This window comes from Glandiceps talaboti, chromosome 7 (assembly GCF_964340395.1).
Source record: "Glandiceps talaboti chromosome 7, keGlaTala1.1, whole genome shotgun sequence".
In the NCBI taxonomy this organism is placed as follows: Eukaryota; Metazoa; Hemichordata; class Enteropneusta; family Spengelidae; genus Glandiceps; species Glandiceps talaboti.
Window position 1 is genome coordinate 13,361,788 of NC_135555.1, and position 15,063 is coordinate 13,376,850.

General features: G+C 36.0%; 1 protein-coding gene across 1 annotated transcript; it reads right to left on the bottom strand.

The window, feature by feature from the left end:
• Positions 1–225: 225 nt before the first annotated feature.
• LOC144437967 (transmembrane protein 64-like) lies at positions 226–14,689 on the bottom strand. The gene is made up of 3 exons (XM_078127001.1): positions 14,094–14,689; positions 3,727–3,882; positions 226–525 (listed from the first exon to the last, which is right to left on the bottom strand). Exons 1-3 carry the CDS (start codon positions 14,670–14,672, stop codon positions 226–228), a joined length of 1,035 nt encoding a protein of 344 aa, XP_077983127.1. The 5' UTR covers positions 14,673–14,689.
• Positions 14,690–15,063: the final 374 nt, after the last annotated feature.

Below are 15,063 nucleotides of genomic sequence, written 5' to 3' on the forward strand. Positions count from 1 at the left end.
TATGTGTGTATGTATGTGTGTGTGTGTGTGTGTGTGTGTATGTATGTGTGTGTGTGTGTGTGGTGTCTGTGTGTGTGTATGTATGTGTGTGTGTGTGTGTGTGTGGTGTCTGTGTGTGTGTGTGTGTGTGTGTGTGTGTGTGTGTGTGTGTGTGTGTGTGTGTGTGTGTGCGCGCGCTAAAAAATCCTACGATCTACAGAGACTTGGTTATTATTAGATTCCATGTCATAACACATCATGTTCGTCTTCATTATCATAGGACAATAATGGCACAGTGTCTGACTGTGATCGTCTATGCCCTTGTAAAAACTTCTTCTTTTGCTTAAGTTTGCCATTAGGCATTGACTGCAATGACCCAAGTAAATTAAGTGATGCCATCCTCTCCATCTCCTCTAAGTTCCTGGGAGTTGCTAAGACTGTACGTTCTCTCTCCTCTATTTCTTCTTCGTAGTCTTTGACAGTCTGATTCAGTTCTTTTCTTGCTCTCTTTACTACATACCATGTTAATACTATACTTACTAAAAGCTGTCAAAAAATAAAAATCAGAAATATGGATTTCAGTTTAAAAAAGTGAAGGAGTTATGATATCAGTTGTTACAATTAGTAGTTTTTGTTTCATTTTCACATTGTCATAAACCACACACCTCTTTAAGGCATATTTCGCTACATCAGCAGAAACACCTGCTCTTGCTTCTGAGAATGCATTTTTGAGGTTCAAGCCTTAGTCTAGTCCAATGCTGTAAGTATGAAGAGTGTCATTTAGTGTGACTCTACCAAATATTGCATTAACACTGAACATTGAACATATATATGGGAGGCCTGGGGGTGTCCTCACTACACTTCTTGGAAGACAAATACTAATATTCTTAAAATGTAAATATAATTATTATCACTATTTTCTCATTTATGAAAACTAAAATTCCTGACATACCAACAGTCACTGAAACTTTAAGTGTGTTTTTTTTCTGTTGATAACATTTCATTATATTCTGTTTTCACAATATTTACACAACTGCATTACCACGAACATATTATGCACCTCACAAATACTTCTGCTGTTACTTGTTCAGGAAAACTCAAACCCTTTCTTAGTGAAAATGAAGAAAATAGATATCAAATGATTTTATTCAATTTTAAAATCCAATATGGCCACTGAATAGTGTGTTAAATCTATGGAAAAAATAAAATATTAACGATTTGTTTCGAATCAAGATGAAGAAATCCTAAATTTCTTTTATTACTTCAAAATGACCAGGAACTAGAGACTGTAAGATATGTTGAATTGTTCCACCCACGGGGTTGACCGATGTGTGAGGTCACCCTTAAACCAGGAACTAGAGACTGTGAATCATTCCAACTCTGGGGTTGACCGATGTGTGAGGGCACCCTTACAGACTAACCAGGAACAAGCTTTCATTATGTCAAAGTTTGGACAGATTTAAACTTTGATTTAAGAGAAACCGTTCCACTAGGCACATTCTAACTCTATTCATCACTAACCCTTAGTAGTTATACACTACTATATACTGTGTGGTGACTACAGTTTACTTTTCACAACAAGTGAATGCTCTACACAATGTATGCTGATTAGATTACCAACTGGGGAATTTTGTGACAGGGATTTGTTTACCTGTAACTGCTTTTTACAATTGTAAAACTATAAATACAGCCTCTTATTTTCATTTCCTAAAAATTCATACTATAATATTTCTATGATTTTTGTGGACTTCCTGTTTTGTTGCATTGGCATCTTTGGTATGTGGCTGTGGTTTTGAAGAAGTTCAAAAAGTCAACTTTGAACAAAGTGGGAACAACAAAATATATGTTTGTCAGGCATAATTTTACAAGTTTATGTATAAACAGGACTGTAGATAATAAATATAACATTGCTGTATCACATGAGATCAATTTGTCCGCCATTTTTCCAGAGTTTTAATCTTTTGACCAAAAATCAATGTTTTTACCTAATTAGCATACCACTGGTGTGATCAGTTTGCTTTGAAAATTCCACTCGAGACATGGTCACCCAAAATAGCATTTTCACTGTACCTTTGTAATCAGTTTGGTAGTTCTTTTAGTTTAGATTGTAGACAGCGAGACATGGTGCAATACCTATAAGCAGTGTGTACGCTAAGCCAATTTGACAAACCACTGACACACACAATTTCTAGTGACGCACCAAAATTTAGTGTTTCCCTATCTCTTACTATGTGGTGACTCACAAGAAATGCCAGTTTTTCTTATTTTGACTCACTACAACAAAATTTGGCTATCATTAGAGGGTACACTGCCTATAAGTTAGATCTGTATTGAATTGACTTAGGGGTGTTATTTTAACACCTATGAATGAATTCAACACAGATCTATTCATCCCATATAGGTTAAACCACTCTTTATTGCAAACACAAAAAACATTGATTTAAAAACAAATATAAAACATATCGGAACAAAAACATATACAGAATGCTAAACATATGGATATATGAAAACATGTCTGTTCAGTTTCCCAGAACATAATAGCGTGTACAGATGTAGATATTGACTCAACAGGTTAGAGTGTGTTTACTTGTCAGGGTGGAAAATCTTCTTGAGATAAAACGCACAAAAAAGGGTGACTGGTTCAAGGCAAGTTTCAGTGACTTCACACTGCTATGGCTGAGTTTATTTGTATGTTTTTAGCGTCAGTACAAAATAGTCTATAGGAACATCATCTGAATCTGAGGCTAACCTAGTCTAGAGGCTTTGAATCTCAAGATGTCTTCACCCCACACAAAGCCAAGGATAGCCTTTAAGACTGGAGCTAAATCTCTTGGCAATTTAGTTTTTAAATACAGCAAATGTCACGTCCAACAGTAGTCAGTAGGGACAGTCAAATTTTATGCTTGGACTTGATGAGTACATTTAACTTTGAGTTCAAATTTAAGGAATGCAAAGTGTGTACAGCAAGTATTCATCAAAATCTCTACGATATTATCTGTTGACAGAAATAACAGTTATAGGATGGTTTGGAATGTGGATTTAGATTCCAAAAAATTGCATGGCAGTGATTCATACATGTAAAATATTTATCTTATTTGCTTACATAGACTGCCATATTCAATGGTATATGATTTATGTTTTTACTAAGCCTAGAGACTTAGGTATCTGACTCAACACATTTGCTTGGGTTCTGGCAAATGATATTTTCAAGCCACTGATAGCATAGTTTTTACTACAAGAAGAATATATGATTTGTGTTTTTACTCAGCATAGAGAATGGGTATGAGGCTCAACATATTGGCTTGAGTTTTGAGTTCTGGCAAATTATATTTTCAAGCCACTGATGGCATGGTTTTTACTACAAGAAGTATATGATTTGTGTTTTTACTTCAATAGCGTAGAGACTTGGGTATGTGGCTCAACATACTAGTTTGAGTTCTGGCAAATTGATATTTTTAAGCCAGACAGAGAAGACTCTGGGCTAGTTTTTACTACAAGAAATGTACGATTTATTTATTTATTAACCATCCAACAGGCATTGCCCAATAACAGGAGGAAAATTCAGTGTTAATGCAGGAGGAAACCGGAGTACCCGGGGAAAACCTGCGTTGTTCGGTAGAGTCAAACTGAACGACACTCTTCTTATATACAGTGGGGTAAATTTAATCGCAATGCTAAGAGGCAAGTGGTGTAACCACTCGGCCACAGACAACCCTATGATTTATGCTGTTACATCAAGAGACCTACCTGAAATATAAACATAAAATATCCACTAAATGATTGCTGGTCTAATACATCTTCCATGGAGCGTAGTGTAGTACCCATGTAAGTATTCAATGCCTGAGTAGGAAGCAACCCTGCAGTTGAGGCAGCCAAGTACCGCACTGTCTTCACGTTAGTTATCTATCAACAGAAATAAATAAATACATGAAAAAATTAATCACACTAATCAAAATTACTGGTAAATGCAGCAGATGTGAGGCTGATGTGAAGCCATTGGAAGATTAACATAATTTGTTTGGAAAGTATACACATCAATATACAGACTTATGCCCTTTATCTGTCATAATGTTGACACATTGTTTGACATGTACGGGATTAGCAGTCCTCTACCGGAGCTAATATTAAAGTTTGTGTAGCGGGTTATAACCACCTCCTTGTCTGAGTTGCCGCTGAAGTCTTATCAGTATTGGATAGTGTAAGACAAAGGGGGACTTAGAAGGTGTGAATTGGGTTGACCTTTGTTGTAGTTCAAGTAAAACCAGTCCGGCAAAGTCAGAAACCATATGCCTGCACATGGAAGTATAGAAGGGGCGCCTCCATGGTCTCAAGAATGAAATGCAAGAGTACGACCCGGACCAAAATAATTTGCCAAAATTACGAGGAGAACTTAATTACGGAGAAAAATAGTTGTGGCGAGTAGTATTAAAAATAAGTCATACTACTGTACCATGAATGGAGTAGTGACTGCACAGTAAGGGTTTAAGGATGAAGGGCACAACTGTTACCATTCAAAAGAAACAGTAAACATTTAAAAAACGAATTTTACACAGATCTTCAGATGAGCTACACTATAATATTAGACACGTCTCGTTGTTCAGTCATATCAGGGCTTGTGAATGTTGTATGGCTTATTTCTTCGCCGTGAACACTGCATGCTGTGTGTGTCCTCACCCGAATGTGTACACTTTTATCTCAGTTATTATCATCACCTAGTAGCGTGGCAAGGGGTGAGACAGTGTGTACTTTATCTTAATCTAGTCTAGCAAGGGTGAGATGGACTAATCCTGCCATCCTGTGAACTTGTCGGGCATAAGTACAATAGACACCGGTGGAAAGATAAACAACGCGGCTCCGCCTTGTTGTTTATCTTTCCAACGGTGTCTATTGTATACTTGTGGTGTTACTATCTCCAGAAGCTCATGATTGAAATACATGTAATAATACAATCGAGTAGTCTGGATGCCAATGTGGTTTCTAACTAGTGGAGGTGTAAATGGTAACAGATACTGTATAGGAACTAGACTAGTAGTCATGATGCTATCTGTGGTTTGAATTTCTCTTCGTCTTATTTCTTCTTGAAAAAAGATTTTGACAACACAGATAGCCTACAGACAACAAGACAAGTCTGTGGGCTATATCAGTATTAAAATTCAGGTTAGTTGACAGTGCTTTGGGAGATGATGTATGTGTACCTGAACAAAAGAATGAGCCTATCTTATTCATAGTTTTCAACTGGTAAGATCTTAAGATAGTAGTAGTGAAAGACCATGGGATTCAAACATTGGGGTTTTAACAATACAGAGAACTAGTGTGTAAGGTATGCCATGATGGAGCGCCCTCACACATCAGATAGAGGAGAAAGGAGAAGGCTGGAGTGACACAACATATCTGACACTCAAACATGTGTCATTTTATCTCATTGTTTTACATTCAATCAATATGAACCTTCTAAGACAATGAATTTTATACCACATTTTGAAGTGACTTGAAAAACTATGTGTACTGAATATCTCTGAGTCATCATACCACAGCTACAAAATTGTTACTACTCTTTGAAATGTGTAACTATGTTATTCCTGTTTTATTGAAAAGACAAACCGGCTTGAAATCAGAGCCATTTTCCATCTATGTGGCATGAATAAAAAGTTCAGATATGAGTGGTATGGGATGTTTCTACAAGATGACAATACATTCATGGGTTGTCAACCATTCTATAAATAAATATTTCATTTCTTTTTCCTGCTGACAAGCTGAGTCAAATATTACCTATAAAGGAGAATACTCCAGTTTATGATTTATGCTTTACTGTGACACATTTCAACAGTATTTACATGGAATCACATATTTGGATTTCTTAGTAACTGACAATCATTTCAATATCTATTTATTGCCTTGTTTTTAAATTTGCAGAAACGGCTGACTCCAAATTTAATAATAGCTGATTACTAGCTTGTGTCCACTGATTGGATGGGATGATCCACACTTATATGTTGCTGCCACACTGACAGCTGATTGGATAAAAATTACAATACATCTGCCATGCTAATAGCTGATTGGACAACTAATAGATGTCTGTCAGTGTCACTGATAGCTGATTGGTAGTGAAACAGAGAGTCTTTTTCACTGGTTTGATTGGTGGACCGATTGCTGTATTTTTGCCTCAATAGAAGTCAACTGATTAGCAGACAAACCGAGTTTGTCTTCTTTGATTGGCTAACTGTTTGCTTCTCATCTGCATAATTGGTACCTGATATCTGATTGATGGACTGATTGTTTTTAATTAGCTTTTCTTTGGTCTCCTTTAGGTTGTGACTTGATCAAAAAAAATATTTTCTCTATGACATTCAAAGTGTGTTATATTCAGTTGTTCCAATAAAGATTATTTTAGCAAATATAAAATTTAAACAGTGCTGATAAATTTGTTTCACTGTATGACTTGTAACAGCTTGGTGGACTGATTGATTTAATATGTCTAAGCCGTGTGCCTTCTAAACGAATTTGACATGCCACTGATGCACACAATTTCTACTGACGCATCAAAATTTGGTGATCCCTAATTCTTACTATGTGGTGACTCACAAAAAATGCCAGTTTTTCTCATTTTGACTCGCAACAAAATTTGGCTATCATTAGAGGGCACTACTATGCCTAAGTGGTAGAAAAAAAGTTATGTGTATTGTAAGAGAACAGATTTTGTCCTGTTTGGTTAATGACACGATTGCAATTACTCCTAATGTTAATAGAAATTGATTGGTAGACTGTTTTTTAGTTTGCCTAGACTGACAGTCAACAGATTTGAAAAGGAAGTCCTACTGTCTGTTGATGGATTAATAATTAATCTGTCTGTTCATTCTGATGTAACTAACTGCAATAATTGTAGAGTTGATTTTGATTTTGATGGGTTTTTTTTGAACTTTTTTTTTGTGAGCCAAGGTTTACAGCTGTCAACACAAGTTAGTTTTGCATGTTTTTACCCTGTAATGTAAAAACTCAAAAACAAAAAACTGAAAATCAAAACTAATGCTACAACTATTACAACTATGATGTATCTAGCTGGCAACATACTGATAATTAATAAAATTGTGTAGTTCTCAGTATTCTCCCTCAGATTTTTTTCACAAGAGGATTTGGAGATCAGTAACATTTACTGGCTTTAAACACTGACAGTGAGATGTAGCTTGAAATGTCTGTGAGTACTCGTTTTTCAGGGACTGTATTATTACCATTATAACTTCCTATATACTATCTATTGTAGCTACTGGTTATAGACCACCAGGAAAAGAGCCACTGTAATTGTGACTCACATGGTTGCAGTTCATGTACCATTCTTTGTCAAAAAATGAAGCAGTGAGATTCAATTTATCAAAATGGTGCCTGTGTTACTGTTTATACATGGTGAACACTCTTGTCTGTTTCACTTGAACACGCTTGTCTGTTTCACTTGTCACAATTGGACTGATGACTGTTTAGCTACATAACTGCTGGCAGCCAGCTTACTGCTCCACAAGTTGTTATTATGGATGGCTACTTCACTAAGGCTTTTGTAATATGTCTAACAAACAATAGCACTGCATGGCTCACATCTCTACATAAAATGAAAGCAAATCAAACTACTCCAGATTTTATACTCTACACTATATACACTATATCCCCTGATTTTCAATCAAAATCAAATATTCTTCCTAATTTTTCTAATTATTATTACCTGCATGAAAGCAAAGAGAAAGAAAAATAAAAGTAGTTGCTTTCCAAGGTTGAAAAATGAATAATGTTTACATTCACTTGATAGTAAGATTTGATGGAAGTTCAAAGGTCACGGTCTTATCATCTTGAACTAAATACCACACAATAACATGTGTGCCACATGTCAAAGTGATGCACAGATTTTGAAATTTAGAAACTGTACAGTGATTTTTTGTTGTCAGTTATCTAGGTTCAAAATCTGGATAACATCCCTTGACCTTTGAGTTCAAAATTATGATTGCACTCGGCAACAATCTTTACAGATGTTCTGGCCAATGAGATCATATGTTGTGTCACTTGAGATTCAAAGACCAATAAATATTAGTATTATTATTATCGGCAAGCCAGATAGCGCAAAGAGTCTGGGTTATCCTTGTTGTTGGTAATATTATATTAGGGTTCAAAAACTGGATGACTTTCCACGACCTTTGACCTTGGTTACAGTCCAAAATTATGATTAGATCTAAAGAATATGATTTCTGTAGCCCAGAATCATTATGATTACAGGCTTTTCACATGATTCTCAAGAATGTCATGTCAGGTTGAACAGTGAAATCTCTAGTCTACGATTTCTGTTGTCAGAAACAACAGAGTTAAAACCTTCATGATGGCCATACGTGTTTTTCAACGGTTACACTCTTAAATCTGTCTGTCTGTCTGTCTGTCTGTCTGTCTGTCTATTTATCTGCCTGCATGCCTGTTTTCTGTCTGTCTGTCTGTCTGTCTGTCTGTCTCTGTCTGTCTCTGTCTGTCTGTCTGTCTATTACCAAAATCTAAAACGAAACATCAAATACAATACCTACCATATTTTGGTGGAAATGCAGCATTGGGAGCAACAACCCATAATACTTGTTTCTTAGCAACAATATATGTATTTTTACTTGTTCTTGGAGGAAATAAATATATAGGTTCAATACCGACACTTCGTAATCGAAGAATTCCACTAACAATCGACATTTGTGTGTATTCGTAATTCAAATTGGTTATTGATTACAGTTATTGGATATAATTGTTGTTGTCGACATCCACAGGATTAAAACCTGCATGACTTCCATACACATTTTATAACAGTTACAGTCCAAAAAATTCTGATTCTATTTATTGGATAAAATCCAAATTTTTTAAAGAGGTTTCTCTCCATCTGTTACCAGCAACCTAAACGATTAGAGAAAACACTGACAAAACATTTACAAAGCTGTTATAACAGAGCTGCCAGAGATAATCAATTCAATCTCATAGTGAATGGTGTGAGACCTTGAAATATCACAATATTCACATCAGATTCAAAAGCTGATTTATAAATAGACAATGTGTTATTTTCACCACAACTGATGCTGTAACCTCATTTTTGCATACTCCCTGAAAACTGAATGACATAACAAGACATAACAACACACAATTTAGACTGACACTGTTGATAACACTGTTAAAAGCAACCACACAAAATTCTAAACATGACCAAATTATAATTTTTTACTTCATAATTTTGCACTGATTCAAATCTTGTGTCAAACTGTTGCTACATTATACAGCAAGGGGGTGATCACATGAAATTCTAAATGCAACCAAATTAGTTTTTTTCCTTCATATTTTTGTCCTGGTTCGTTTTGTCTTGATCCTACTCTTGTGTCAAACTGTTGCTACAGCAGGGGGTGATCACACAAAATTTGGAAATGTGACTGAATTATGAATATTTTTCTCATATCATTGTCTAACCTAGAGACTTGGCTATCTGTCTGGACAATGTCGTTCAGCCAGTATGTGGAGATGGATAGCCAAGTCTCAGTCTCGGCTAACTTTTTCCCATTTGAAATCAATCATTCAGCTAGGGGTCACAACAATTTTTTGAACATAACAGAATTTTTATCATGAATTTTTTTTTCTCATATTTTTGTTGCAATTGTAATCTTTTGTTGATACTAAGGTCAAAGGTCACATCTACCCACAAGAATAAACTAACAACAAGAAATGGGTCATATTTTTTTCCCTCTGCTAATGGAGACAGGATTGTTAGACTGTTCCATGTTGGTAGCCTAGAAATTTAGTTATCTTAGTTGACATGCTGGCTTGACAGTGTGTCAAACGTTCAGGTGAAAGTATATTTTCAGATAGTCTGGATGCCAACCTGGTTTGTAAATCGTAATGATACCGTATAGGAACTAAACTAATTTTCAGTGGGCTACCATATTGGCTAGCTACTGGTACTATTGGCTTTGAACAATGCTACCATGCCAGTGTCTTTTTTGAATCAACAAAAATTCCAGCTAGGTTACACCACTTTTCTGAAAAATTAAACCCCTCACACATAAATACTGATTTCAATGAAAACAAATTAGTTTAATTTCAAAAGTGGAGTTTGCATGTTATGTAAATTTTGGGGAAAAAATCATCGACCTTCGTCACCATACAGAAAGTCAGGAAAAGTGCACAGGTATTAGGAAAATCATTAATTTCTATACAAAACCTAGTGAGAGTTTTTCCTTTCTGTGTTCCAACTACATGTAATTGTTTAAATACAAATTGGTTTATAATAATAATGTTGGGTTCTTATACAGCGCTTTCCCACGCTGTGCTCAAAGCGCTTTACAATTATTACCCATGACTCGGATCAGAACGGCCCTTTAGTCTTCCTCAACTCCCCAGGGAGCATAAAATCCATTGCAGCCAAATTAAGCGCATAGGCTTTACAACCTACATCCTACCAGGTCCCCAATTATACAGCTGGGTTGACTGAGGCACAGTTATGGTTCAAATCTTGCCCAAGGACTTTAGCCACTCAGAAACAAACAGCAGGCAGCGACAGGGCTCGAACCTGCAACCTGTAGATTCCAGGCCGGTCACGCCAACCATTCACCCATCCATTGTGACTCCACTTTATAACACAGCTGACTGTACTGATTCACTACAACAATATAACTGATACCACAAATAGTAATCCCCAGAGGTAGTTATTGTGTAAACCCTTGGGGTATAGTATAATGCAGATATATATCGTGCAGATGGCAAGACACATGTTAAATATAATTCAATTGAAATTACAAAATATATATCAAATCATTATTTGAATCTATTCCTAATTTAAATGATAATTTTTCATGTGATACACTAATATTTCATCCAAATATTATGAAACCTAAAACGAATTAACTGTTCATTTTTCAGAATTAGGAATAATTGAAGTTATTCTTATCTTGAATGACCTCTGACCTTTCACCTTGATGACAAATCTCATTCAACACTTATAAATAATAAAATATAAATTTCGGGGATCATACAGACATTTCTAATCACTTATTGGTAAATGACAATTTTGCTGTAAATATTTGTATACAGGGGTTTCACCAAGTTTCAAAGTAGAGGGAGAACTGAGAAAAGTAGGGGGAGAAGTGCACACTATGCGGGCACCCTGCCTGCTATGCTGGGGAGGTGGGGAGTAGGTAAGAACTTTTTGAAAAAAATTAACAGCTTTTGGAGGCCATTTTAAGCACCATTCAGAAGTAAAACACCACTTCATTATATCATAAAATTGTCACTAATTTTAAGGGTTTTATATGTTTGAATAATTTCAAGTCAATAAGTCACAAATAATAAAAAAAATATCAGGTATGATGTGACAATATTGATTGCAGTACACGCCTGTACAAAGGTTAAAGGTCAACACAAGTTATTAAAGAGCTGGTATACTGAACATCCATACACAATAGGGGATAGCAAATAATATTGTACACTGTCTGGTCATATCAGTTATGTCACAGGTACTTGAATCAATATGTATGATTTTAAAAAAAAATATGTATCACAGGTACTTGAATCAATATGTATGATTTAAAAAAAAAATATGTATATAAATAAGTCTTATTTATATACAATACATTTTTTTTTCTACACATTGATTCGAGTACCTGTGTATACAATACATTTTTTTTTCTACACATTGATTCGAGTACCTGTGAGTTATGTAGTGTACTGTACTCCTGTCATCCAGTCAATAGATATATGCATATACTAGCCCCAGCTTTGTTATGGCCTACAATTGTTGTTTGTACCAGAGGAAGCACAATGGTGGCTCATCGCCAAGGTTTTTGTAAGCTTGGTTTACAGTAATTCAGTAGTGCTAAAACTCCACAGATATTGTGCTAAATACTATATGTCTTAATATATTTAACATGGGGTCCTCTAAACAAATGATTAGTGGTGGGTTTTTTTCTGAAGCATTCTGTTACTTCCATGATAGCTGGCAAAGTTTTGTAAGCTTTGTGTATAGTAATACAGCGATGATCCTGTACACACACACACACACACACACACACACACACACACACATAATTCCACTGTAACTTTTATGCCTTGTAAAATTCATATACTTCTGTATCTTTATCTATTAACTTAAGGTTCCTCTATAAAATTGTTTTTTTTTCTAAAGTATGATTCTGTTGCCTTTTTAGCAACCAAGTTATTTTATTTCATCAGTTCTGCCTGTGAGAAACAAACATCTGATTTTTTTTTTATTTGTACTTGGCCTTTGTATATACATGTATGCTCTTGTACATGTACCTAACAATGGATGATTGATTTAGTCAAATCATGGTGGTATCTTGCTTTGAGTCTAAAGACCATCCTGACTTTGAATCCTTGTGGAGTACGTTTCAAAAACCACACATATCTCCCCTTACAGCAAATCTCTGGTAAAATTACTATTCTTGTGAATGATTATTTTTCAAAACATATTTTAGTATGAGTTACAGTTATAGGCCTACTACCATTGTTATGATTTTAATGTGTACGCTCCCACCTGCTCTTTGAGATAACACTACTCTTGAAGGTACCTATATATTTATAACAGTTCAGGTTATCTTCTCTATTCATAGTGACCTGTTTAGCATAGATAGAATAACTTATTACTGAACAAAGGTGAATATTCAAATGTGAGAAAGACCTGCCATTGTACTTTGTCATTACATGTACACTAAACAGTACTGTTCTTTTATTGGCAATAATTGGGAAAATAACTCTTTTCAACCATGACTCTGTAGGTCAAAGTCAATAAACCTGTTTTCACTTGTTACTGCTGCTCCTTTTTTAAAATGAAAGTGATTTGTAGTAAAATATTTTAAGTTATTTTTTTTCCCCATTTTGTATAAATGTTGATGTCATCTTCAAAATTGAAACTGGTAGGTTTTGTTGAATAACTAACAATGACATGACCTTTCCTCTCTGGTTAGTGTGTAGGATACAATGTTCATACCACGATATCAGCATAAGATACCTAAAAAACATGACATATCTTAAAGTCTACTTTCTGGATAGCTCAGAGAAATTTCAAGGTTTTGTTTTATCTATCAAGGATGAATTTCACTAACTTCTAGTACCACCACAGTGGCACTAGCCAATCCTCACTGGAACGGCTAGTGCCACCACCTGCGATATTTCTCGTCACTAAACATTTCCCAACAAATAAATCAAACAGAACTCCCTGAATGCTTCCATTCTACCTTATAATACCAACTTGCAAACTAATTATTTCACTTCTCGTGGAGTGCACAACCACTCAAAAAGTCTCTGTAGCGGCAGCCATTCAGCCGGGCATGTACGTACCAATGTCATGCATAAGCACAAAAACGCTGACACTTGTGACACCACCACTACAGAGACTTTTTTGAGTGGTTTTACGCTGCGCGAGAAATTAAATAATAGCCTTCCATTTGGTGTTTTAAGGTATTAAAAATGGAAGCACTTGAAAAGTCCTGTGTGATTTATTTGTTGGGAGATGTTCAGCAAACGAGAAATATCGTGGCCCGGGGTATCGTGGGTGGTAGCACTAGTCGTTTCAGTGAGGAATGGCTAGTGTCACTGCGGTGGCAGTAGTCTCTCCAGTGCAGTGTGCCCTCTAAGCCAATTTGACGCGCCACTGACGCACACAATTTCTAGTGACGCACCAAAATTTGGTGTTCTCCTATCTCTTACTATGTGGTGACTCACAAGAAATTTCAATTTTTCTCATTTTGACTCACAACAGCAAAATTTGGCTACCATTAGAGGGCACACTGCCAGGGTGGTACTAGACTCAGCCTAGAGTTAATATCATCTGCCATGACTAAAGATGCAGTGATGCAAGCGACTAGTCTGCACTGATTTAACAAAATGTGCATAGAAAACCAACTTTCTAATGCTGTATTTTTCTAACTTATCAATTCTGAACTGAAAACTAAATCATGACAAAATTGTGATATTGGGTGTTGAAATTTGGTAAAGTCAGTGTAGGTATGAAGTGTGTCCACTGATCTTCAGTTGCTTCAATCCCCCTCCCTTTACATGCATTAAAATTTATCTTTTCATGTACAAATTAAAAACAATAATTATACACTCACCGCAAATAAACCATTTTGAACTCCGAATGGAATTGGTGTAAGTCTTGCTAGCGCTATAACTTTAAATCCATTTTTTCCTTCTACAACCCGCATTAAAGCCAGGAGGGAATCATTCTCAATTTTTTTCACAACCCACTGCGAAAAGAAGTACCTGCACAACAGATGTGCTAACAATGTCCCAATGAAAACTCCGAATACAACAGTAAATACTCCTAGAAAAAATCCATACAGATAACCTGCAGCAACGTTAAAAACAATATATCCCCATGTCATTGGAAGTGACACGATAAAGAACAATAACGCAAATACAAGTATTCCCTCAATTACTGACAGGCTTTGTAACCACATCAGTAGTATCATGATGTAGCCCTTGGTCACGTAGATGAGCCCACATCCTACAAGCAGGAGGCCCACGCTTATTGCTCCGGTTCTCAACCATGTTCGAGTTCGATTCGGTTTGGGGAAGCCCAACGTATATTCGTCCATGCCATCCGTGTCTGTGTCATTACGGTATGGTCCTTGTCCGATTAGAAAATCGTGAAAATTGAATGGAAACAACACAAAGTCCGTTCGATTCATTCTTGCCGCGTACTTTATTTTTAGCTGTCAGTCACTGTGTCAAAGATTATTTACGGGGTCGAGATGAACGATTTTGACTTTTGTATCTTCACGTACTTATCAGGTCTCACGTCTTCATCCTCCTATGTCACTATTACAAACAAGAATGTCATCCGTGTGAAGTGTTTCTACCGACAACCCCACCTGGTTACTGAAATAATGAGTAGCACCAATATTCGTTGGTAAAAGTCAATTCACACAACGGACGTCTTTGGCAGCTTGCCGTTATGGCGAAATATTCCTCCACTGTGTATTTATCAACTCGTATTCATGACGTACCATAGTGATGACGTAATCTCAGTACACATCTTATCACCGTCCTATGTACAGCAGGACAAAGTCCATTAGAATG

What these genes read in the sequence shown, in the direction of transcription:
- LOC144437967 (XM_078127001.1), bottom strand. Translation starts at nt 14,672, where the DNA reads ATGAATCGAACGGACTTTGTGTTGTTTCCATTCAATTTTCACGATTTT. An exon ending in TTCAAAATGGTTTATTTGCG is followed by an intron (nt 3,883 to 14,093) that starts GTGAGTGTATAA and finishes TTCTGTTGATAG; the next exon opens with ATAACTAACGTGAAGACAGT. An exon ending in ATTTTATGTTTATATTTCAG is followed by an intron (nt 526 to 3,726) that starts GTAGGTCTCTTG and finishes ATTTTTTGACAG; the next exon opens with CTTTTAGTAAGTATAGTATT.